General features: G+C 53.1%; 2 protein-coding genes across 5 annotated transcripts; both read left to right on the top strand.

Annotated features, from left to right (window-relative positions):
- The first annotated feature begins 398 nt into the window (after positions 1-398).
- DCTN3 (dynactin subunit 3) lies at positions 399-6740 on the top strand. 2 transcript variants are annotated; one of them, XM_081103271.1, is made up of 7 exons: positions 399-528; positions 1973-2057; positions 2728-2814; positions 4245-4328; positions 5533-5587; positions 6194-6253; positions 6433-6740. In XM_081103271.1, exons 1-7 carry the CDS (start codon positions 433-435, stop codon positions 6485-6487), a joined length of 522 nt encoding a protein of 173 aa, XP_080959397.1. In that variant the 5' UTR covers positions 399-432; the 3' UTR covers positions 6488-6740. The 2 variants fall into 2 exon arrangements, with proteins under 2 accessions (XP_080959397.1, XP_080959396.1); XM_081103270.1 differs by having other exon boundaries at positions 407-528; positions 5533-5591.
- A 627-nt stretch (positions 6741-7367) lies between these two features.
- RPP25L (ribonuclease P/MRP subunit p25 like) lies at positions 7368-10223 on the top strand. Of its 3 annotated transcripts, none has more exons than XM_081103266.1 (2): positions 7368-8628; positions 9384-10223. In XM_081103266.1, the coding sequence occupies exon 2, from the start codon at positions 9415-9417 to the stop codon at positions 9904-9906; it is 492 nt and encodes a 163-aa protein (XP_080959392.1). In that variant the 5' UTR covers positions 7368-8628; positions 9384-9414; the 3' UTR covers positions 9907-10223. The 3 variants fall into 3 exon arrangements, with proteins under 3 accessions (XP_080959392.1, XP_080959394.1, XP_080959393.1); XM_081103268.1 differs by having other exon boundaries at positions 7967-8610; XM_081103267.1 differs by having other exon boundaries at positions 8617-8844.
- The last annotated feature ends 15660 nt before the right edge of the window (positions 10224-25883 follow it).

The raw sequence follows: 25883 nt of genomic DNA, 5'->3' as shown, positions 1-25883 counted from the left end.
TCATGAGTCAGACTGCCTGAGTTCAAATCCTGATTCTGCCACTATAGTACTGAGTGGCCCCATCGTTTGAACCTTATTAGACGCTAAAAGATGATGCTACCTATTGATCTATAGGAATGGACCAACCCTGGAATAATGAGTGTATTTATATGTCAACTTCGGGGAAGGAGGTGGAGAAACCTCTTTGGTCCCCTGAAATTAGAAGAAGAAAGGTAAAGGTGGTCTTGACAAACAGGAGTGGCCGTTGCCTAGGTAACCAGACAGCTTTCGACTCTCTTCACCCGCCCAGCCGGCCGCTTCCGGCACTGAAGGCCTATGTTGTGACATCACTTCCTGAATGGAGGGGAGCCCGTGCCCTCGGATTGGCTAGCCTTCTCCATTTGGACGGACGTCCCGCCCTCCAGCTGTTCCGGCTGAGGCGGGGCGGTAGCTATGGCGGCTGTGCCCGATGTGCAGCGGCTGCAGGCCCGCGTAGAGGAGCTGGAGCGCTGGGTGTACGGACCGGGTGGGGCGCGCGGCTCGCGGAAGGTGAGCGACTTGGGTGCAGCGGTCCCTTTCTGAGGCAGAGACGGGCGGTCTGCTGGCCTGTGCCTCGGATGGGTACCGTTCCAGTCCCGTCGCCCACAGTCCGGCCTTTGAAATAACACAGGTCCGAGACCTCCCGGAGCATGTTGGACCCTCGGGGCCCATGCCCATGCCGGGAACTGCGGAGCTTTGGGCCCGTCTGAAATGGGCTCAGTATGGACCGTGACTCAGACTCCGCTCCTGCCCGCTGGGACGCCTTGACACCCTCGGGAAGCTGCGGTCCACACGGAGGGGTGTCATGAAGCTCTGTGTAATTAATTGCTAAATGAATTGTGCAGAAAGAGGTCCATGGGATCAGAGGAGGCAGAGCAGAGTTGCTCAAGGAAGGCTCCGGGGCGCGGGAGGGCGCGGGGGGTGGTGGGTGGTGAGGCCTGAGAGGACTGGGATTAGGAGGGGAAGGGATCGGATACCGGGCTTTCCAATGTGGACTGGCGCGTCTTCACACCAGTACCCGAATTTTGACAACGGTGAAGCTCAGTTGTCCTCTTACCCCCTTTTTACTATGGGAAGACCTTTTTTTTTTTTAAAAAAAAAATATTTTATTGATTTTGTTACAGAAAGGAAGGGAGAGGGATAGAGAGTTAGAAACGTCGATGAGAGAGAAACATCGATCAGCTGCCTCCTGCACACCCCCTACTGGGAATGTGCTCTCAACCAAGGTACATGCCCTTGACCAGAATCGAACCTGGGACCCTTGAGTCCGCAGGCCGACGCTCTAACCACTGAGCCAAACCAGTTAGGGCAATGGGAAGACCTTTTACTGAAGGTGGAGTGTCGGGGACATCCTGGATTTAAGTGCATCAGAGGGAATGACATCTGTACACTCCTGGGGAAGTAGTTGGTACCAGCAGATTGTGCCCCATGTGAGAACTGACTTCGCAAAAACATTCTCTCCCTTTGGCATCTATGATGCTAACCCTCCTGGTTTTCCTTCTGCAAGGATGGCTGTGCTGTGGTTTTATTTGCCTCCCCATATAATTGACCCTTGAATTTTGGGTGCGATCATTCACTGCCATTACCTCTCCATCTATTCAGCCCTTAACTATTGGAATTCCTCATCCTCTACCCTTAAAGTCTAGGTAGGTTCAGTCAGAGAGGTGGGAACCAGAGAATATATAGTATATGCCAGGGCCCCATAAACTCTAAAATAGTTCGTTATCTCCCCAATCGAACTAGAAACTCCCCCAAGGAGTACATGATTATCTCCCTGCTCACACTGAGGATTCCTGGCAGGTGGAGCTACATCTCCTTTAATACAAGAACAAGTGACCAACCTAGATTTCTGGGGCAAAGAGGTTTGGGAGTCTGAGGGAATGCGGGTTCTTTACGTCTTCCAAGCCTTGAACCAGGTGGTGTATCTTGGAAGTAACTTTCACTCCCCTTACAGGTGGCTGATGGCCTGGTCAAGGTGCAGGTAGCTTTGGGGAACATCGCGAGTAAGAGAGAGAGAGTGAAGATTCTGTTCAAGAAGAGTAAGTTGCTGTCGGGTGCCTGCCTGCCTTCTTCTTTTCCATGCCTGTACTTCCTGAGGACTGGCCCTGGTCCTGCAGCCCATTAGGTCGCTGGAGTTGCCCTCCGGGGATGGAATGTGAAGACGTTTCCCTGCTGAAACGGTGAATTGGGCTGTGCTTTCTATTTTGTGGTAAAACTCCAAGCCCATGACAGTGTCCCAAGTGATGGGATAAGAGCTCTGTCTGAAAGATCCCTTTGGTGAAGTATGGAGAACAGGTATGGGATTTCCACAGGCAAGGTTCAGAGGCGGGAAATTAATTAGGCGCTGGAGTCCTAGCCTTGGCTCAGCCAGCAACCTGCCCAGTAATTAGAAATCAGATAGAGCTCTGGTTGTCTTGGTGGCACTGAGGGGCAAGGGGCCTTCCACCCTTGGTGAACATGGGTCAGTGGGAATACTGAGGGTTCCAGTATGCTCCAAGCTCTAAAGTTTGAGGTCAGCCAGCAGGTGATCAGAGGGGCGAGACAGGGAAGTGTGGATAGGAGCCCTGGTAGAGGCCTGCTAATGGACGCTGGAGGCGTCAGCTCCTCACTGAAGGCTCTCCCCGAGGTGGGCCATTCCCCCAGTATCCTTCATAAAACAGACCCTCACTCCCCAACCCTAATCCATTTTCCATCTTGCTACTTTTCTAGTCGAAGACCTGATCAAATACCTGGATCCTGAGTACATTGACCGCATTGCCATACCTGATGCCTCTAAGCTGCAGTTCATCTTAGCAGGTATGCACGTGCATCTGGGGATGTGGATTGTGGGGGAATTTGGGCACAGAGGTGGCCTCCCTGCCAGTCCTAATGGGTAAAGCCCAGGAAACTGCTGTCTGGAATTCTGGCCATCGTCTGGGCTGAAGCTGTGGGGGTCCGGTGGTTCTCGAGTAGCACTGGATGGGTTGTACTTCTGAACCACCTGGAGGCCATGGTGCTAGCCACAGTGGAAGTGACTCCAATGTTCTATCAATGGTCTACTTCTAGAATTTTCCTTTAGAACCTTTCTCACTTCTGCTCACAGAGGAGCTTCTAGGAAAGGGTGGGAGCAGAGAGCATTGCATTTGGGAGAGGAGACTATTGGCATGAGTTTCTACATCTTCTTTTCCTATGAGAAAGCTCTGGGATTTCAGAGTTCTAGGCAATGTCTGCGCATCAGTCAGTCAGCCACTCCATGAGGCAGGGTTTGCCAAGCACCTGTGCTTGTTCATTCATTGAAAAGATTTTTAATGATCATCTACTGCATCAAATTCAGGAAATCTCTTGCACTAACTCTTGAATCCAGCCCCTCCATTCCTCCCTCTGGCTGCTGCTTCAGTGTTCGTCCACTCAACATGAATGGTTACAGTTCCCCAAGTCCTCTTTTGACCCTAGCTTCCCTTCTGGCATGTGGTCCAGTGCCATCTTTCCCAAACACATTTCCAACGTGCCGCTTTGTCTACTGGGGAACTTCAGTGTCTCTTTCTTTCTCTCCTTGCTAGGATAAAAGTCCTAAACCCTTAGCCTGCCACTCAAAGCCTCCTACAGTTTGCTGGATCTCCCCTCCCATCCAGCTCTGTTTTCTATGCTCTCCTTTGTCCAGTTCAGCAACTTAAATTATTTTTCTGCTACTCATTGACAAGCAATCTTGCTTCCAAATGTTGACCTTACGGTCCTCCCTTCTTCGATGCCCTTCCCACTCTTTGCAACCATTGAAATACCCTTCGCAGGGCCATGCTCTCCTTATTGGACTCTTCCGTGACTGCCCCAGTTCTCCAGAGCCACAGAGCAGAACCGGCCTGGCCGCGGCCACGTCTCCTCTTTCAGACCTTTCCTTCCCAGGAGCCCTGAGTGTGGGGTCCTAAGTCTGAAGGAATTTGTCTCCTGTGGCCTCAGAGGGGCTCACAGAATTTGTTGAGGCTAGAGGAAGAGGCCTTCGAGTTAAAAATTGGAGAAAAGTTGGATTTGGAGAAACTTAGAGGCTCCTTGGGCTCAAGATGGGTCAGACCAGAGGCATTCAGGGGTCTGGGGGCAGAATGGGGGAATGTGCACCTTGAGAAGGGGGCAGTGGGCAGTAGCTCCAAGCTCCAGGACCCAGCCATCTCCCCTGCCAGGATCTCAGCCTCTTGCATTGGAGTAGCAGTGCCCAGGCTTGCCTCACTGCCACTATCTTGTCTGTTTATCCTCAGAGGAGCAGTTTATCCTCTCCCAGATTGCACTTCTGGAGCAGGTGGAGGCATTGGTGCCCATGCTGGACAGTGCTCATATCAAAGGTACCTCTCCACTACTCTGCTTCGGGAGGTGGGGGGATGGGCGGGACTTCCCTGTGCCTCAGGTTCCCTGGGCTCAGGCTAGGTCTGCTCCTTGTTTTTGTTTGTTTGTTTGTTTTTCCATTTTTAATCCTTATTCAAGGATATGTTTTTTTAAAATTGATTTCAGTAAGGGAGAGGGAAACATTGATTGGTTGCCTCCCATACACACCCCGACCAGGGATCGAACCTACAACTTGGGTATATGCCCTGACCAGGAATTGAACCCATGACCTCCATGGGATGATGCTCCAATGAACTGAGCCACACCACCAGGGCCCTTACCTTTATCTTTAACCTGGGGGCGGAGGGGGGGGGGGCGGTACCTGCCTTCTGCATTGGGATTAAAAATTGCCAAGGCAGAGAGCTCAATTTCAGAACCCCGGGCAATTTTGGCCTAAGGATAGTAATGTAAGCCCAGCAGCCCCAACTCTGGGTATTCCTTCTGCCTTTATCCCATCTCTCAGCATCTGTCCTTTAGGGTGCTGCAGAGCCCAGATTTTACTGTCAGAGTCTCTCTGCCAGGTATGTAAATGTGTGTGAATTCTTCCTGCCACACTGCTGAGAGCAGTCTCTATGCCTGGGTTTTGACAAGCAGACAGTGACTTTAATTGAATCCAGATATCCATCTTGTCTGTCTCTGCAGGTATTTCTCCCAGCTCCCCCTCCCTACCCCTGGTCAGCTACCTGCTGAGCATCTAACAGCCTTCAGCTTTGGGCCTAGCATGGTGGCCAAGGATTTGGGTATTGGATTTCAGGTGGCCAGCTTAGGGACCTGGCATTTATCCACAGCCCACCTGCAGGCACCCTGTTCCCTAGGTCAGGCAGACCTGGTCCCACGGGCCGAGAGCAAAGGGACAGATCCCATGATAGGTAAAGCTCTTTTTACCTGTCACTGCTTATGACACTGGAGTGGAGGTATGGGGCAACTCTGGGGACCCCAAGGTTGTCTTCTAGGGGCTTGTATCTTCCCCTCCTTTTTGGGTCTTAGAATGTGACTGGCGTGAGCAGGGAGTCCTACCACCTCCTCTAGCTGCAGCGGTCGATGAAGCCTGGCGTTTGTTTAGTTTCTCCACTCAATACTCTAATCCTGTCAAAGACCTAATAGACTATTGAGCAGTCGGGGGAAGGCACAAGCATCATCGGCCGTGTGCATTGTGTTTTACAGCCGTTCCTGAGCATGCCGCCTGCCTGCAGCGCTTGGCCCAGATCCACATCCAGCAGCAAGTATGGGAGGGGAGAGAACGGGAAGGTGGTGAGGCTCCTAGTCCCCACCCCAGCCGCCTGGGGAAGCAGCCTCAGGCTACCCTGATATCCACTCCAGGGGAAAATTGGCGGTCTATCCTTAATTTCCATCAGCCTTAGAGAGGGGAAGGGACTTGCCTAGGGCCACATCCAGGTCTCCTGCCTCCCAAAGTAGGGTTACTCTGAAACACCAAAAGGTTGAGTTGGGAGGTATCCAAGAATCCCTGGGGATGGTGTATCCTTGACTGTGGGTGGAGAAGCTCTGTGTGTGTGTGTGTTTCACTATTCCCAGGCTCTGGTGTAAATCCAAAAAGGGTTCAGAAATAGAGGACGGGAGGAGGTGATATATACTAGCGGAAATGTTTCCTTAAATGTGTGGTCCATTCCTCCTTCCATCAGCTTTAAAACTGCTATTTGTGTACCCATTTTGGAGCCTGAAAGTACCCCTGTAGAAATTTGCTTCTTTTGGCTCAGGGGTTAAGCGTCACCTCTTTGGGGGATGAGGGTCCCTGATGAGGCAGAAAGGTTGGTGGGAAATGAGGGCTTTGTCCATCTCCTTTCTTTTCCACACCTTGGCCCCACAGGACCAGTGTGTGGAGATCACTGAGGAGTCCAAGGCTCTCCTGGAGGAATACAACAAAACTGTATCCTTTCTGCTCAGCCAGGCCCCTGAGGAGTTATGCAAAGCCCTGTCCTTTTCTTCCATCTCTAACTCTGTCTCATTCCATCCCAACCAGCTCTATTCACCTGCTCCCCTACCCTTTTGGTAGATGCAAAATATCTGCGCTACCTCACTCAGACTTTCACCTTGACCTGCAACTAGACATTGCTTCTCTCCAAGCAGTTCGTGCAGTGGGATGAGCTTCTGTGCCAGCTAGAAGCCGCCAAGCAAGTGAAGCCAGCAGAGGAGTGATGGCTGCTACCCATCCCATAGTGGGCCAGGGCAGCCAGGCTCTGGGGCCCTGTGCCAGCCTGCCCTTCTAATAGGGCAGAGGCAGCTCTGTATTTATTGGATTCACAGCCTACCTGTCTGCACTCAGATGGGGCCCTGAGGTCACAGGTCTGGCTACTTTGCATACCCTCCCCTCATCAGTGTCCTATTCCAGTGACAATAAACTGTAGAGATCACTGGAGGAGTGTACCGGCTTCTTGGTCTAGGATGGGGACGGGGTGATGGAGGGCAGTGTTGTCAATCTTCCCAGTGGTTGAACCAGGAGCTATATTCATCCAGGTCCAGCTTTCTGGGAGGTGTAGGGCTCTCAGGACAAATGCTCTCATTTGATTTGAACATTCACTTACATACCCATTTGTCCCACATTTACCAATTATCCCTCTTTATGTAACATTCCATGCCAGGGTGGGAGGATACAGTTAGGGTCCACCTGATCTCTGCTCTGCACAGGCTAGCTGCGAGATAGTCATGGAAAAGGGCAGCCCCGTCAGGTGGACACAGAGTCCTTTGGGACACAGAAGAAAAGAATGGAGGAGGCAGCCCTAGAGGGCGATATGCAGGGTCTTCGAGAGCCCAAGGAGCAGCAAGTGCAAAGGCAGAAAAAGCCCTTGAGTTTCTTAACTGGTAGCCTTCTTGGTGCTATTAGCCGAGAAGGGGAGCCCAGAAGAGGTTTGGACCCATTAGGGAAGCGGTTCTCAACCTGTGGGTCGCGACCCCTTTGGGGGTCGAACGACCCTTTCACAGGGGTCGCCTAAGACCATCGGAAAACATATATAATTACATATTGTTTTTGTGATTAATCACTATGCTTTAATTATGTTCAATTTGTAACAATGAAAATACATCCTGCATATCAGATACTTACATCACGATTCATAACAGTAGCAAAATTACAGTTATGAAGTAGCAACGAAAATAATTTTATGGTTGGGGGTCACCACAACATGAAGAGCTGTATTAAAGAGTCGCGGCATTAGGAAGGTTGAGAACCACTGCATTAGGGAATGAGAAGGAAGCAGGAGAAAGAGCAGAGACTAAAATTGTCACCTTATTCCACCAGGTGTTTGCTGCCCCCTTGTGGCCTCGGAGTGCTGCGGCTCCAGGCTCCTCAAAGGCCCTGTGATCCCACCCGCGCGGCCTCAGGCAGCTCAGATTCAGCATGTCCGAACCAAGTCTGAAACTGGGGTTCTCCCAGGCCCTTCTCTCCTCTGCCCCAACAGTCGCCAGCTTCTCACCATGCGTACCTCCTAATATCTCCCCGCTTAATCTGCATTTCTCCATTCCCACTGCCATTTCTCTGGTTCATTCAACAAATCATTTAACAAATATTTGAGTGCCTATTATAAGCCCGGCACCGGACGTGTCTCAGTGGCCACACCCCCGGGACCCAGGGGCCTGTGAGTCATTAGCGATTGCGGCCAAATTCCAATCCTCCCCCCTCCCCCTCTTAGCTGCAGCCAGAGTGAGCTGTGCACACGAACTATTTTGACTAGCCCCGAAGAAAACCCCCGTGGCCGCTAGTGCCCACGGAATGCGGTCAAAGCGCAGAGCTCGGCGACCAAGGCTCCGCCCGCGCAGCAGCCACTCTAAACGGAGCCTCGTGCCCCTGTCAAAGTGAAGCCCGCAGCTTCGCCTTTGCTACCGCGGTGTGCTCAGCTAGCAACGCCATGCCTGCCATTGTGCAAGGGCCAAGTCCTTCTCGTCCTGCGGACGCGGGACACCTCCGATGGCCCCTGTCCCGCCCCAGCAGGAGGGCCCCTTCCCCAAGCGGGGCACCATAGACCCGGCGTCACCCAGTTTTCCTTCGGAGACTCCGCGGGTCCCGCCCCGCCCCTTCCCACCCCGCCCCTCAGACCAGGCCCCGCCCCCAGATCCCGCCCCGCCCCCCAGATCCCGCCCCGCCCTTCAGGCCAGGCCAGGCCCCGCCCCAACCCAAGACTCCGCCCCTCGGGCCAGGCCCCGCCCACCCGTCCCACCCGGCATGCGCGGTCCCGTGGCCTCGGCGCGCTCCCGGCCCGCGCGCCATCTTGGCTCTGGATCGAGCTTGAGGCACGTGCAGTCACGGCGGTGAGAGCCGGAACCTAGCGGGGTTGGGGGTCACCTGGAGGCGGGAGGCGGGCAGGAGAGGCCGGCTCTGGGCCGTGCGGCCTGCAGGACACTGGGGCGACCTGTGGCGATAGAGGCGGCCGAGGCCGGCGGGCCGACGCCTGGAGTTACCCAAGCAACCGCCAGGCCGCCTGCCCTCCCCGTGACCGGGGTAGGGGGAATGACCGGGAGTCTCGGGTGAGGGGTGCTTGGCCCTGCCCTGGGGATTTCGGTGCTGCGGAGGGGTTAGTTCTGTCTTTGAGGAGTTTTTAAAGAATAATTTATTCTTGAAAGTGTTACATATGTGTCCCCCCCCTCCCCCATTGACTCCTTCGAGCCCGCCCCGCCCAGGCCTTCCCACGCTATGTCTGCCCGTGACTTATGCGCATATACACACAAGGCCTTTGGTTGCTCTCTTCCCACCCACCCACCCACCCACGAGGAGCATTTTGGCGGAGCATTTTGGCGAGGGCTCCCCTCTGCCTCGGAGCTTGAGGGACTGGAACCTTCCTTAAAGGGCCGCGTTCCGGGAGTTTGGTTCAGTCTCGGGCCGAGGGAGGGTTATGGCCTGTCCGGGGCGATGGGGTGTATGGGGTCCCGCCCTTCCCAAGGCGAGGCAGGGATGGCCCTTGGTCTGGTTCCTGGAGATCTGGGAGGAGGAACAGGCTGCGTCTGGGGGAGCCAGGGTGCGGGTGGCCGGGGCCCACTGCCGCGCGTTCACCCGGTTCTCCTTGCAGCGGGCAGTGAGCTCAGGCAGCAGCCAGCGGGATGGAGCACTACCGCAAAGCCGGCTCCGTGGACCTCCCGGCGCCGTCCCCGATGCCCCAGCTCCCTCCGGACACCCTGGAGATGCGGGTCCGAGATGGCAGCAAAATCCGCAACCTGCTGGGGCTGGTGCTGGGCCGTTTGGAGGGCGGCAGCACAAGACACGTGGTGTTCTCGGGTTCCGGCCGGGCTGCAGGGAAGGCTGTCAGCTGTGCCGAGATTGTCAAGCGGCGGGTACCAGGCCTGCACCAGCTGACCAAGCTGCGCTTCCTGCAGACTGAGGACAGCTGGGTACCAGCCTCACCGGACACGGGCCTAGACCCCCTCACAGTGCGCCGACACGTGCCTGCCGTGTGGGTACTGCTCAGCCGGGACCCCCTGGACCCCAATGAATGTGGCTACCAGCCCCCAGGGGCACCCCCTGGCCTGGGCCCCACGCCTAGCTCCAGCTGTGGCCCCCGACCCCGAAGGAGGGCTCGAGACACGCGGTCCTGAAGACCAGCTGAGCAGGCTGTTCTCCAAGCCCCAATGTCTAGGGTGGCTGTGCCTTCTCCGGAAGCCTCTCCAGCTGCTCAACATCCCCAGCAAGACTTGAGTCCACAGCAGTGGGCCTGCCTGTGCTGATTCCCCTTCCCTCTGGCGTGTGCAAGGGGCTGCTACAGAGAGTGACAGGTGGGGGCCCTCAGCGGGGCTCTGGTTGCTGAAGAAGGGCTTACTCTGCCCTCCATCGGCAGCGCCTCTGATCTGCCTGCAGAAAGAGGTCCAGGGAGGGGGTTAGGAAATAAAAGTTCTGCCGTTTGTCTGTCTGATGAGCCTCCCTCTGCTTGGTCTGCTCTGTGGAAATGGGGTTAGGGGGGAGGGGGTCTCTACCCTTGTCCCCCAGGAGCTCAGAGGCTGGCGACGGGAAGGGTAGGCTCAGGCTACTGCTGGGAGGATCGTTAACAAGCCTCAAACAGTGACCTGACTGACTATATCTAGATCCCTGGGTGGGTCTACTGTGTGCTTGGGGCTGGTTTAAGGACTCTGCAGGGCAGACATTTTTCTCCGTCTGTGGCATATAATAGTGGCTATGATATGGTCTCAGGCACCAGACTGTCTAGATTTGAATCCTGATTCTGCCTCTAGGTTATTAGTAAGTTCCTGCTTTGTGCCTTAGTGTTCTCATCCATAAAACGGGATATAGTATTTACCTCATAGGGTTTTTATGAGGATTGGGTGTAGAAATATACACATGGAACTCTTAGATACTACCTGGGCATATAGTGCTATGTAAATATTAATTGCCTAATTGTTAATGACTCAGCCTACAAACGTGCTTTTTCTTATCTTAAAAACATACCTTCATCTCATATTTTCCCTCCAGGTTTCATCTTTGCCTTCTTACCCCTGGCTGCTGCTTTTCTGTCTCACATTGGCTTTTGACTCTTAGATTCACCGTGGTCAGGTCAGGGGCATGAGGGAAGAGGTAAAGATTGCAGTGGTAACCAGGGGCCTGCAGGGACCAGAGCAGGATTGTGGGCAGTGGTGGACTCAGTGAAGAGGTGAGCCAACTGGGTCTCCCACTGGATTTTTTAAAAAAAATTACATTTGATGTTCAAAATATTAGTTTCAAGTGTAAAGCATACTGGTTAGACATAACTTAGGAAGTGATCCTCCTGATAAGTCTTCCCACTGGATTTTGAGGTCTCCAATGTGTCTAGTAGCCTGGGTGTTCAGTCACCAGGAAAGCACAAAGTTAGGGTTCTTCTAAGCTCATGTTGTAGCAGGGAGGACTCAGCAACTTGAGTGTTGAAGTGATGTTTGCCTGAGTGCGGGCAGGAGGGGTTGAGATGTTGGGGAAGACAGAGTTGGGGGGACTTCAGGCCTCAATAGGGCTTAGAGCAGGGATGAGGGGACCACAGGACCAGCAGGTTGTGGTCAAAACTTTGAACACTGCATCACCCTTTGCTTTCCAAGGTATGTTGCCCAGAGTGATGTGGAAGACCCTGGGGGAGAGGCAGATGATGGAGGTTCAGGGGATGTTAGGAGAGACGGGGGAAACTCAGCAGCTGCCTGGCCGGGCCTCTCAAATGCAGAGGGTCATGAAGCGTCCAGTATACCCCTAGGACTGTGGTGGTGACTCAGGTGTCTTGCTACCAGCAACTGCCTGACTTCTCCCTAATCTCTGTGGCTAATCTAGGTTTTTTGCTTCCTCCCAGTTTCTGCATATTGTCTTTTCTCTGAGCATCTCCACTGGTGTCTTCTACCATCAACAGCTCTTTGAGTGTCATTGGTCCCCAGAACTTTGGAACCAGGCTACTTGCAGACTGTTGGTCTTTGGCTCAGCATCCCATCCTGATCCATCCTGCTGTGGCCACAGTGGAATGATCATGTGGAATAAGCATGGTGACCTGTGCTGAAGGAATGATTCAGTAAGGTGCATCACAAGCTCTGGGTGTCTAGGAGGGGCTCCCAATTAGGTCCTCATCAGAGGACCACCTGGGATCTCCAGGGTGATGGAAGGGGTAGTGTGGAGAGAAACTGAGCTGGGGTCAAGATCTCTTGGGAAGAACAGCGTCTGCAACTCAGAGAATCAGGAGATAGGCCACAGGCTGAGGAAGGGATGGCTAGTGATTCTGGGGCTTTTTCTCCATTTGCCCTTTATAGAGCCCAACGGGAGCCTAGAAAAGGAAATGTGGGGAGGGACCAGAGAGAAGTGAGGCCTTTAGCGGTTGGAGAGAGCTTAGGAAGGAGCTTGAGTTGTGTATAAGTGCTGATTCAGGTATTTGGGCTTGTTTTTTTCTACTCTATTGTTAAAGCCACTGAAGTATGTCATTTGCCTCCTTTTTTTTTTTTTTTTTTAAGAAAAGGTTGTGCATGCCCAGCTGGCATGGCTCAGTGGTTGAGCGTCAACCGAAGAATCAGGAAGTCACAGACACATGCCTGGGCTGCGGGCTCAATCCCTAGTGTGGGGTGTGCCCGAGGCAGCCAATCAATGATTCTCTCTCATCATTGGTGTTTTTCTCTCTCTTTCCCTCTCCCTTCCTCTCTGAAATCAATACAAATATATTTTTTAAAAAAGAAAAGGTTATGCCACTCCTAAACAGCTCTTTCAAGAAGTTGGATTGTGAATTGGTGGACAGAGGTGATAAATAGCTGGAGAGGAATGTAGACTACAGAGAGAATTTTATTTATTTTTAATGAGTTGGCAGAGATTTGAACATGTTTGCAGGCTGACGGACAAAGCTTCTAATTTTCCTTATCCTGCCCCCCCATTTTTTAAAATTTTAAATATAATTTACTTCTTTTGTGTTTTTGTTTATCTGTCTCCTCCTGATGAGAATGTTAGCTCCAAATGAGCAGGAATTTTTGCTTTGTTGAATGATGTAACCTTTTTAATTTTTGTTGTTAATCTTCACTGGAGGACATTTTTTTCCATAGAAAAAAGGAGGGAGGCTGGGGAGAGAGACAGAGAGAAACATCTATGTGAGAGAGACACACCCATTGGTTAACTCCCGTACATGCCCCGACCAGGGCAGGGGATCAAGTCTGCAACTGAGGTATGTGCCTTTGACTGGAATCGAACCCGGGACCTTTCAGTCCACAGGCTGATGCTCTATCCACTGAGCCAAACAGGCTAGGGCTAACCTGAGGATCTTGAACATAGTAGGTGCTTGATAAATATTAATGGGTGAATGAATGAATATTGAGCCTCCACGTATGTCACCACACCCAGATCTCATCCCATGCCCAGATTAGTCGGCAAGATTCAAATTAATTCACTGGATAGCCTTAAAGGATCCCCTTGATTGGTCACTGCCATGGCTCAGCTCATCTTTGGTTTGGTCCCTTGGGTCCCTGGGCTCTGGTCACACTAATGCCTCACTCTTCCCATATAACATGAGATTTTTCTGCCTCTGAGCCTTTGCTCTTCCCATTCTGTCTGTTAGGAACTCGTCAAGAATGTTCCAAGGATACCAATGCTGGGCTTGGAGCATTCCTCAGGGCCTACCTCCCTATTCCCCTCTGTTTGTCTAGATCACCAGCCTGGAGCTCATGGATCAGGCCTAGTTCTATAGGATATCTCCAGCTCCCACTTGTGTATTTACACTGGGGTGAAGTCTGTCTGCACTTCTGAGTCTGGCCACGAGGTGGTAGCATTCTCAAAGGGATAGCCCATCCCTCCCCTTTGCTGTCTGCAGAGGTCCCCAGGAACGTCAAGACAGAGAGGATACCCTAGGCTTGAAATTTGGCCCTCGGTGGGCGCAGTGACCTCTCAGTTATTCAACAAATAGTTAATGATCACCCATAATGTAACGAATATCACTGGGTTTGGAACCTCCAGTCCCATGAAGAATATAACCACATATACTAGTACAGATAATTTCATTATTGGTGTGATGAGTTCAGTGATTAGGGAAGTTCATTAGACTTTGAGTGTTCAGAGCTCCTAGTCCAATCTTTAGGGACAGGCAAAGAAGAAGAGGAAATGCAGGCATGAACTAAGACATAGAGCTGAGAGGAGCATAGAAGTGATCACTGGAGTTTGAAGTTCAAGGCAGGAGCTTGAGGAATGAGGCTCAGAGGTGAGGGGGGGACCAGACTGGAAGGACCTAAGTGCCTGGCTAAGGAGCTTGGACTTTTTCTTTAGGGTAATGGAAAGTCACTGAAGGCTTTAAGAATGAAGTGATGTCAAATATAAGATTAGTATTAGATAGCTCTGGCTGCTACAGAGTGGAAGGTGGGTTGAGGGCACAGGGCAGGAAGAGCAGTGAGGAGGCTGTCATAGGGATCCAGGGGGAGATGGTGAAACCAAAATATGGCTGTATCAGGCCCCCAGAGAAGCCCCGCCTTGCCCACAAGAATTTTCAAGACCTGGCACTTTGAAAGGATTCTTGGCTCAGTACGCTCTCCCCCACCATTTGAGCCACCGCAGTCCTGTTCTTGAGGCTCCTTTTGGCTCTATTCTAGCTATGATTATTCTGGCTAGAACCTGGGGCTGTCAGTTTCCACATGGAGGCCACAGCGTCCTAGGTTCCTCTCTGTAGATCGGTCAGCCTTGAGCTCAGCCTACACCCCAGTGATCCTTTCCTGAACTCCCTTCTTTGACAGAAACACCCAGATAGACGTGTGAGTTAGGAGCCTCCTCCACCAGGGAGCCAGGGTGAGCATTGGTCACTCCCTGCACCAGAGTTCATGTGTACACACATGTGAGCACATGTGAGTGAGTGCATGCATCCACGTGTACCATTGGCAATACTCATGCTGAGGGAAGGGCATCCCCGGCAGGCAGAGGGGCATCACCTGAGGAAAGGTGTGGAGGTAGGGAAGTGCAAGGCATTGCTTGGGGAGCAAGGGGGAATGTTGTTAGCAGGGTCGGTCTGGCAGGGACAGGTCAGAGCCTGGGGGTGGGGGGCTCTGGAGCCATGGCCATGTACTACATGCAGGGAGCACCAGAGCCAGGTTTTGAGCAGGGACTGGGAGAGTCACCTTCACTCACAGTCTCATGAATATGCACAGAACCTGTTGAATTATGCAGGAAGAAAGGATGTAAATGTATATGCAAATTTGGTGCTGCCCTCCCTGTTGCTATGGAAACCAAAGAAAAGCAAGGGGGGCCCAAACCCTGGGGAAACCAGGCTGGAGAGGCTGGAGAAAGGAGACTCTCCTCTGTCCTTCGCTCTTCCCGTCCTGCTGTTTTGATCTCTTTCTTTGCCTCACTCTGCCTTTGTCTCCCTTTGCCTTGCTCTCTCTCCATTTCTCTGCCTCTCTTGATCCTTCTGTCTTTATCTTTGTCGCTGTCTCTCTCTGTCTTCTCCATCTCTATTTATCTCTCCTGTGGGTTTTTTTTTGGGGGGGGGGGTGGTGGTGTTTGTTTGTTTCTCAATCTCTGTCCGTGTCTGTATATCATTGACTCCATGTCACTGTTGTTCTGTGACTCTGATACAGTTTTCTCCCTGACTTCATGTCTCTCCCTGTCTCTGCCTCTGTGTCTAATCCCATGGGCCTCCCTCCTGCATCTCCCGGTCTCTGTGTCTCTGACTCACATCTTTCTTTCTCTGTATCTCTATTTTTGTGCCTGACGGTCTCTGATTGTGTCTGTTTCTTGGTCTCTCTCCCAGGTTCTCTTGCCTCTCTTTTGCTCTGACCTGTCTCTTTGAACCTCTTATCCCAATGCTTGTCTCTAACTGATGGGAAGACCAGGAAGCTGCACATCTTTCCTTGCCTGATGGGATGTTCCACCCCTGGCACAGCTGCCCACATGTTCAAGGATTCCTAGGTGCTCTCCCCACATAAAATCCCTTTTCCAGGCTGGCCCGTCACAGTGCTGCCACAGGAACTCTGTGACAGGCCCAGGCTGGCTGCCAGGACACCAGGGCTCCTGTCCCAGCCTGTGCCTGCTGAGTGACCCTGCCTAGTGTTTCTCCCTCTCCGAATCGGTAGGCTCAGCTCTCTCTCCTTGAAATTGGTGATCACCTTGAAGAAATGATGTGTAGGGAATGGGAACTGAGAGACAGGTCTTAATGGTTCACACATCTGGCCCTTTGCCCAAGGGCTGACGTGAGGGGTCTGGCTGGGGCCCAAGTATGGGGGTGTCTGGGGCTAGTTGAGACCAATCCTAGCCCCCAGAGAAGCCTCTTTGCTAAGCCACAGAGTCAAGCAGGAGTCTTCCCACGGTCTAGCCATGTTCCTGTCTGCTATAGTCTCAGCCATCCAATTCCCTATTTGAGGCCCTTTGTGTGCCTGCCTTCATTTGCTTTATAGTTCTAGAGCACCTATTTTGCTTTTATTTTATTTTTTCCATTGCGAGGATATTTTCCCATTGATTTTTAGGGAGAGCAGAAGAGAGAGGGAAAGACAGAGAGAAACATTGATGTGAGAGAAACACATTGATTGGTTGCTTCCTGCATGCCCCTGACCAGGCTGGGGAGGAGCCTGCAACCAACGTATGTGCCCTTTGGTTCACAGGCCGATGCTCTGTCCACTAAGCCAAACGGGCTAGAGCAGCCGTGGGCAAACTACGGCCCGCGGGCCGGATCCGGCCCGTTTGAAATGAATAAAACTATTGAAAAAAAAGACCGTACCCTTTTATGTAATGATGTTTACTTTGAATTTATATTAGTTCACACAAACACTCCATCCATGCTTTTGTTCCGGCCCTCCGGTCCAGTTTAAGAACCCATTGTGGCCCTCGAGTCAAAAAGTTTGCCCACCCCTGGGCTAGAGCATAGAGCACCTGTCCTACGCCATTCTCTGCCTTCACAGATCCACAGTGATAGAGAAATTACATCTGGACTTTTCATGTCCCCCCACCTCCACAAGAAGAGGCTCTTTGGTCCAGGTGAAGAACACAAGATTCTTCAAACCCATAGTTTCCTATCCCTGGCAGCCTCAGTTTGAAAATATAAAGCATATGCAGCTGCCAAAGTCTTGGACCAAAGTTAATAGAGAAAGAGATAGAGAAAAGAGAAGCTGGATCTATGGAGGCAGCATGCCTCCATACAGGGTTTGGGATGGGGTATGGGAAGCTCAGAGCAGGACTTGGGGTGAGGATGGGCCAGAGTATTTTGAGGGCAGGTAAGCCACCTTATGTAGAGGTGGAGGGCTTCCTCTTTTGGTTCTGGACTCTGGGCAGGTTGCCTTACCTCCAGGCAGGCATTAGACATGGGGGGTCTGGCTTGGGCCCAAGTGTGGGGGCGGTCAGTGCAGTCAGGGCAAGTCCCCCTTCCTCCAAGAGGCTGCCAGGCTGAGCCCCCAGCTTTCCTCCCCTCCAGAAAGAACACAGACACAATCACTCTTCCCATCAACTGTGATTCACCCATGTTCAGGCCCAGGCGTGATCTTGCTTCCAGGAATTCCATGTTTGAATTAAAATCCTCCCAGACATCCCATCCCACCCCACCTGGGCCAGTTGTGCCAATGGGGGTTGGAACAGGGTCAAACAGGGCTTGCCGGGGGTGGGGGGTGGGCTTCAGACAGAGCCAGATGCAGGGAGAGAAAAAAGATCAGGAGAAAGGTGGAGAGGCAAAGACTGAGGCAGAGGATAATGTAGAGAAGATGGCGAGAAAGACAGACAGGGAGAAGGAGAGACACGGAGACATCGTGGGGAGAAAGCCAAAGCCTGCTGATGCAGGAGACTCTAGTGCCCACCAGGCTGGTGCTAAACACTTGACTGGATTATCTCATTTAATTGCATCTTCACAAGAGTCTTTCCTAAGACTCTTTGCACTGTTATGATGCCATTTTACTCCGGAGGCAATTGAGGCACAGAGACATTACATCACTTGCCTGAGGCCACAAAGCAGTCAGTGGTGGAGTTAGGTATTTGAGCCCTTTGCTCCACTGAAGAGCCAAGGCAGAGACAGACACAGGGACAGAGGTGGGGACCGATTCTCATACCAGCACTCCTGGGGACTCTGGAGTCCAGGAGTCATCTGGCAGGGGGAGGGCTTTCCCATCAGGCCCACAGACATGAGGCTTCCTGTTCTTTCTGTCAGAGAGACAGAGGGAGAGAGAAACAGAGAAAGACATCAGAGCCGAGAGAGAGAGAGAGAGAGAGAGAGAGAGAGAGAGAAAGAGAGAGAGAGAGAGAGAGAGAGAGAGAGAGAGAGAGAGAGAGATATGGAAGGGGAGCTCTAAGCCTCGGAATCCCTTCCTCCTTCCTCCCCCCCTGGCGAGCAGCCTGTCCTGCTTGTGCTTCATATCCAGCCCAGCCAGCACCTTGTTCTGGTGGTGCCGGGGCTTTGAGACTCATCCTTACTTCCCCACACATTTACTGAGCACCTGCTGGTTGAGAGGTATTCCTGCCCCACATCTCCTACCTTTCTCTTCTCTTCCTCTATTGAGAAATCCTTTGCATTGTCTAACTTCAACCCCCTGGGATACGTTCTGCAATAAAAGATTAAGATGAGAATTTGGGGGCAACTTGATATGGGGGGTGGGGGTTGATGGACACACTGGGGTTGTCTGAGCACAGAGAAGAGGTCCGAAGGCTGACTTTGGGTGCCTTCTGGTTTGGAGGCTCCTAGTTGGTTTGGGGAGAAGGGTCATTGGCCCAGCTGGTGGGGGCCTGGAGAGCTGAGCTGTCAGCAGCCGGGAGGATGGGGGAGAGAAGAAAACCAGGAGCTATCCTGGGGGAGCTGGGGAGTCCACGTTATGGTTCCTAATGTCTTAGTCCTGGTTTCAATCACCGCCAGGGCCCCCAGGATTCCCTGACCACTGTAGGCTCCCAAGCTAGAGGAAGGCTCAGGACCCTCCTGGGAAGGCTGGAAACCAAGGCTCCTGGGTGGAAGACTGGGGGCAGGGCAGCTTGTTTTCATCCTCTTCTTACCTCTTGGTCTGAGAGAGGACCCCAGACCAAGAAGGGCTCTGGGGACAGCAGGAAGGCTGGGGAAGAAGGGGCCTACACTGTGCTCATGGGCCCCTGGTGGAGGGTATACATCAGCCAGCTCCATGGCACCAGCTCGGTCCCACTGGCCCCATCTCACTCCTAGCTCTAAAGCCCAGGGCCCATTCTGGCCTCACCTGGCTTCTTTTTGGTCCTATGACAGCCCTGACTCCTGGCTCTCCTTGAACCGCTCTGTCTTCTTTTTAAAAAATCCTCAACCGAGGATGTCTTTTCATTGATTTTTAGAGAGATTGGAAAGGAGAGCGAAAGACATAGAGGAACATCGATGTGAGAGAGACACATCAATTGGTTGCCTCCCACACACACCCCAACCAGGGCTGGGGATCGAGCCTGCAACTGAGGTATGCGCCCTTGACCGGAATTGAACCCAGGACCCTTCAGTCCATGGGCCGACACTCTATCCACTGAGCCAAACTGGCTAGGATGAACCCCTCTGTCTTTTAATCACGGTTCTCAGGATTTCAGCTGCAACCCTTTCCTCCCCTGCCTTTCATCACACCCTCTCCCTGCTCCCTGATCTTGTTCTCTCCCAGCATCCTCATGGTGCCAGGTCAGTGTAAGACTCTGACGAATGCCCATGCAGCCAGCACTAGTGCGGAGGGTACTGAGGGCGCTGGGAGCTGTTGGACAGGGACAACACACCTTCAGCCATCCAGTGAGCCCTCTCAGCTTCTCTGTTCTTCCCTCCTTGCCCCTTCTGGCCATCATCCCACAGACCCTTCAACTGGGCATGCCAAGCCCCAACTCTCTCTCCAGCTCAGTGAATGGCACTGTCATCTCCCAGTCACCTGTGCTTTGTATACAGTGTTCCCTCTGTGCCTGGCACACAGTAGGTGCTAATAAATGTCTGTTAAACTGAATTTGATTCTCTTTTCTCCTTTGGACTCCCTGCGCCCCCCACTCCCGTAAGCCCCCCCCCCCCCCCACAGCCCATCTCTATTGGTTTCCCTGGGCCTGGGTATCTGTGACATTGTCTTCAATTCTCTAATTTTTCTCTAACAAAACCCAGAAGTTGAGTTTCAAGGGGGTGGGGTGGGGTAGATTGAGAGCCTCTTTCCCCAACCCCCCCCCCCCCCTCCTCGCCCTGGGAGAATACAGGCTGGCTGAGAATGGAGCTGTGGAAGACAAAGGGAGGGAGCCAATCTTGGGGCCACATGGCCACCAGTTCATCAGTCCTGTTTGGAAATCCCCGTTATCAGGGCGGCAGCTTTACAGCAGCAGCAGGGATCAAGATCAGACTCTGGGCTGCCACTGGAAGGAGACATATGCCTCCTCCATGAAGAATGGGTAGTGAAGGAGATCAGGGCCCACTGGGGTGGGAAGGGAGGGAAAGGAGGGAGAGAGGGGGAAGGGAGGGACTTTGTGCTTCTGAGCAGGGAATTAGTTTCATGCAAATTTTTGCAGCACAACATGAAAAACTGCATCTGTGATTTTGCAAGTCTGTGCCCCTGTTCCCACCTTCAAACACATATAGGCCCCTAGGTTCCCCATCCTCCCTTGTGCCTCCCCTCCTCTGGATCTCTACCCCCCCTCTGACTATCTGCTTCTCTTTCCAAACTTCACCCAGACCACAGGATCGCCCAGGAGGAGGGTTCTGGGAGAGCAGACACTGAACTAAGTGTCTCGGGGCCTGTTCTCTATGTAAAGAGTGACATGGGGTTCCTCCAGGGTTCATGGGGGCAAATGGAGAAGATGAATCTGAGTGCCTCCTGTCTTCTGTCTTGAGCCCTATGGCCCTGCCCCAGGTCAGGCTGGAGGTCTCTCGCCTATGGGTCACTGCAAATACCTCCTCCCTGGCAGCCCCGCTTCCAGCCTTAGCCTTTCTCACCACCCTTTCTGAATGATCTCTCTAAAACAAAAACCAGGTTCCACTCCTCACCCACTTTATGCCTTTCCAGGCCTGCGTGGCCTTGGCAACAAAGGTGCTTCAGGATGTGGTCTCTGAGCCTCTCAGCCTGCCTTCTGGGTCTCCATTTAATCCCTGGCTGGATACCAAACCCTGTTTCCCATCCCTAGAGGCTGCGAAGCACCTAGATGGGCTTCCTCTCTGTGCCCTGGGACTTGACTCCTGCTTGCTTGCTTGCATCATTCATTATCTGTTTAAAACTATTTTCAGTTTTAGGAGCCCCTGTTCCATGGCAGACCTAGCTTAGAGGTTTCGGAAGATGGAACTCACACAGGCACCACACAAGTAACTAGGTAGGTAAATGTTGCCCTAACCGGTTTGGCTCAGTGGATAGAGCGTTGGCCTAAGGACTGAAAGGTCCGGTGTTCAATTCTGGTCAAGGGCATGTACCTTGGTTGCGGGCACATCCCCAGTAGCGGGTGTGCAGGAGGCAGTTGATCGATGTTTCTCTCTCATCAATGTTTCTAACTCTCTATCCCTCTCCCTTCCTCTCTGTAAAAAAAAAAAATCAATGAAATATATTTTAAAAAATGTCATACTAATTACTGTAAGGAAAGGGTATGGCGCTATGGGATAGGACAAAGGGGCTTCGTCTAGGCTTCTCTTAGATGACATTTAGGCTGTCACCTGTTGCCTGAGGGGGCTATGGAGTTAGCTACTGCATTCTCACATGGATAAATTATATACTCACCATCTTCCCTGACTAGAATGTGAGTCCCATGAGAGCAGGGGATTTTAAAATATTTTTTAAGGCAAAAAGTAAACAGTAAAATGCACAAACCTTAAGTGCACCGCTCAAATTTTGACAGTGTTGTACACTGTTGCACCCTCTCCCCCCAAAGATAACTGCAATTCCAACTTCTATCACCATAAATGAATCTTGCCTGTTTTTGAGCTTTATATAAATGAAATCACTCAATATGTATTCTTTTAAGTCTAGTTCTTTTTTCCCCCTTTTGCTTAACATTTTGTCTGTGAGCTTTATCCATTTTTGTTGTGTGTAGCTATAGTTGATTCTTTCCCATTGCTGTTATTATATCACAATGCATGCATCCATTTGAATAGTTTCCAGTTTGAGGCTATTATGAATAAAACTGCTATGACTGTTATTTGTGAATTTTACAATGATTTCTTCTGGGTATATATCTAGGAGTGGAATTGCTGGGTCATAGGGTATACATATGTTCAGCTTAGCAGATCTTGCCAAACAGTGTTTCAGAGTGGTTGTACCAGCTTATACTTGCACCAGCAGAGTGTGGAGTTCTAGCTGCTCCACATCCTTGATAGGGCAGGGATTTTTTATTAGTTCAGTGCTGTATCCAATCACTTAGATCAATGCCTGGCATTTAGTAGGTGCTCCATAAATATTTATGACTTCCTTATGAATGGGGGAGCCATCAGCATTCCTGGGGTCCTGCTCTGGCCCTGGCACTAATTTGCTGTGTGACTCTGGGCAGGTGACTCTCCCTTTCTGAGCTGTTTCCCTATCTGTAGCTTCAGGAGACCAACACTAGGGGCTTTGCCTTCCATTGCCAGCTGTGTGCTGTGGAAGCTAGATACCTGTTTATTCATTCACTCCACTTGCGTTTATTAAGGTCCTACTATGTACCGGGATGGTGAGGACAGAATCTGTGACGGCCTCTTTCAGGTTAGCCCAACCAGGGGTCACTGTCCATTTTGTCCCCACCTCATCCTCCTGGAGCCTGCCCCACCTTCCTCTGTCCAACCCTGACCCCAGGGGGAGGGGGTCTGGAGCAAGCTTGTGGATGGAAAATGTGATTAATAATCAAAAAAACATCCAAGAGGAAGAGACCAGGAAAACAACTTGGAGAAGGCTCCTTGCCCAGGGGAGGGGGGCCATGTCCTGGGCCTTGGGACAGCTCCGGCCGCCCTTTCTGCCGCCCTTTCTGGGACGCTGCCACAGGAGTGGGTAATTTTAGCCAAAAGTGGAAAAAAAAAAGCCACCCTACTTATTTATGAAAAATATGCCCCCCAATGTAAATTATGCTTCCCCAGGGGCTATCCCTTATTCTGTTATTTCCATCCTAGCGGTCCCCCTGCTTGGTCAGGCTGGGGGACCCTGGAGACACTGGGCTGGGGGCAGAGGAGACATTTCAACATGAAATGTTTTGTTCATTAACAGAGAACTTAGGGGGAAATTCCCTTTTTGCCTGGCCTCAGCAGCGCAGGCAGATACTCAGAAGCTATTATATTTAAAAAATAAAAGAGTCTGGGCTGCAGAGTGAGGAGGGGGCTTATGCCGGGGGCCAGGCATGGGCATTCTCTCCCCTTCTCTTAGACTCTTGACTTCCAGGGGTTTCCTGAGCCTTAGTCCTTCCTCCTTTTGGAGATTTCATCCTCAGCGTCTCAGGTTGCCCTCAAGCTTCCTTCTTTGCAAAAACAGAAGGAACTGGGGTTAGACTAGAGTTAGAACTTCCAACCAAGGAGGAAGGAAGGATGTTAAAGAGAAGGAGGGGAGGACTTGGATCTCTCAAGTAATTTGGAATTCTGAGAGAATATATTGGGATCAGTTGGCAGCGGATCTGAGCGGGGGGTGGAGGGGTCTGGAACAGGAGTGAAACCACCTCTTTCTATCAGGCTGGCTTTAGAGGGGAGGGGGGAAGAGGAGTCAGCTCCTGAGAAATGAGGGGCAATTCCAGGCTGACTGCCTACATTCTCCCTGGGGGCTTTAGCCCTCGCCTATTCTCTACCTTTAGGGAATCTTTGCTGTTTTCTGGTGCCAGAGGTTGGAAGGTCAGGGCACGCTGAGGTGGAGGTTCAGATGACAGGATTCCAGAGGATGGGTGTGTTGTGAGTGGGCCTAGTGCCGTTCCAGGCTGGTGCTGGGAGCCGCCTCAGGATGGAAGTGAGTGGCCCGGGGGTGGGGGGTAGGGGGGCTGGGCCGCACCCGGAGTGTGTGTGTGTGTGTGTGTGTGTGTGTGAGTGTGTGTGTGTGAGTGTGTGTGTGTGTGTGTGAGTGTGTGTGTGTGAGTGTGTGTGTGTGAGTGTGTGTGAGTGTGTGTGCGCGCGCGTGTGTGTGGGTGCTCTGGGCCCCCCTCCCTTGCTCGGCCTAGGGCTGTGTCAGGATCGGATTTCTCGGCGCCTGGAGCCTCCGCGAGGCCGAGCTGTTCCCGGGCCTCGGCCAAGCCGCCCCGGGCGCTGGCACTGCGTGAGGAAGCAGGGGGGCGGGGGGGGGGGTGAGGAGGAGCGAGGGGGAGCGAGGAGGGTGTTTACGTAACCGCCTCCTGGAGCCCGCCCCAATCCGCCAAACCCCAGTGTGATTGAGAGAGTGTGTGACACGCGGTGTGGCCGAGTCCATGGCTGGGAGCCTGTGTCCACGTGTGCCGTCTCAGGATGGAATAAGCTTGTGAATCGGGGAGTTTCGCCCTGCTGGGCCCTCCAGCTCCCAGCCCCAAGCAGGGGACCCTGACTCCCAGGGTGCCACATGGAGGTTAAATAGAGGCGTTGACTCCTTGAGACCCGGCGTGTGACTTTACCTGAGTGTGTGCCTGACTTTCGTAGGGAAGACACAGCCCATGTGTGAGTGTGTGTGTGTAACTGGGCAGCCAGGTGGGTATGTGCCCCATGGTCTAGAGGTTAGAAATAAGCACCGTTTGGGGAGGAGAACTGGAAAAGGCAGACATGGGAGGAGGGGCTCTCGTTCCTTTAGGACACACATCAGTGGGAATGGGGAAGGGTCCTGGCTACCCAAAGGCTTGATTCCTGAGGGTGGGGGTGAGAAGGGTTCCAAATTTAGGTCACCTGCCAGGGTGGAGGAGGGTGGAGACAAAAGTCCTGCCACAGAGCCTTCTTCAATGGTGGGTATGAAACTCCAGGAACTCGAAGTCAAGGAGAACGTCCCCCAATTTCCCAGGGCCTTCCAGGGTTATCAAATATGAGACCCCCACCACTTGCAGGGCACAAGGGCTTCAAACTGGGGGATTATTTCCTGCTGCCTCTTATGGGAGAGGCATGGTGAAGATGGGATGGAACTGGGGGGAGGGTGCCAGCTAACTGGGGTTTGGCTTATGGGTAGGTTAGAGGAGGGGTCTGGTGCAAAGCTGGGGAGGCCGAGGATGAGGCTCCTGATAAAGCTGGAGAGGAGACAGGACCAGACCTGCCAGGGCTTTCTGCCCCCAGGGGCAGTGAGGTCCCGGTGGGTTCCACACGGAGGTTTAGGAAGCTCAGAAGCTCGTGTGCAGATACGGCATTGGAGGCGGCAGGAGCGGAAACCCAGGAGTGATCTGTTGTCCAGCTCAGGTGGGAAGAGAATCGGTCCTGGTCAGGTGCTGGTGGCGAGAGGGAGGGCGTGGCGGGGGGGGGGGGGGCGCACCCTGGTTGTTTCGTAGCTTGGCGCGGCCCCTGTGCAGGAACGGCAGCCCGAGGGGAACGCGCGTCCGGCACCGCCCGCCAGGTGTCGCTGCGGCCCTGGGGAAGCGCGCGGTGGCGGCCGCGGGGTGCTGCGCCGGAGGAACTGCGGCTGGACCGACGCCGGGATCCCGTTCGACCTGCGCCCCTAGTCCCGGCTCATTCTCTGACACACCTACATGGCCCGCTCCCAGTCCCGGTTGCCCCGCGCAGGCCCTGCCCCAGCACCCGCGGATTAAGGCACCGCCGACGGCAGCCTTCGGGTGCCCAGGCGGAGACGGTCGGGGCGGAACTCGCCGCCGCTCCCAACCTGGCGGAAACAGGCTGAGCCCGGGACCCTGGAGGATCCCGAGGTCAAATCAGTCCACCAGCGACCCGTGGGTGGCGACGCCGGCTCTCCCTCTCGGAGAGGGCAACCCCCTGAGCACCCAACCACGCCCCTTTCGGTGCAGGGGAAGGGGCCATTTCTGACCCCCAAGATTCCGTCGCCCCCGCTCCTTCCTGGCACCCACCATCTGGTCCCGGTCTGCGACCCAGGGGCCTGGAGGCTGGGCCCCAGGAGAAGCCTGATAGGGGACACCTCGTATGGATGGGGGCGGCTGGGCTCAGCTGGGCGCCACAATTCAGGGCGCTGTGTGTCCTTACACCCCAGCCGGCCCTCTCTGAGCCTCAGGCCCCTGACCCCGGCCGGTTGCACCGAGGGGCTTCTGCGGCCACTGAAGTGAAAGTGGAAAGCCCGGACGGTGGCGGGAAGAAGGTTTCTCCTCTGCCATGGGAGTCCCTGAGGCATTTGTTGGGAAAGGGCCCGGC

The sequence above is a fragment of the Myotis nattereri genome, assembly GCF_964212035.1.
Source record: "Myotis nattereri genome assembly, chromosome: 12".
Lineage (NCBI taxonomy): Eukaryota > Metazoa > Chordata > Mammalia > Chiroptera > Vespertilionidae > Myotis > Myotis nattereri.
The sequence above is the reverse complement of the archived record's forward strand: the minus strand, read 5'-3'. Positions and strand labels throughout refer to the sequence as shown.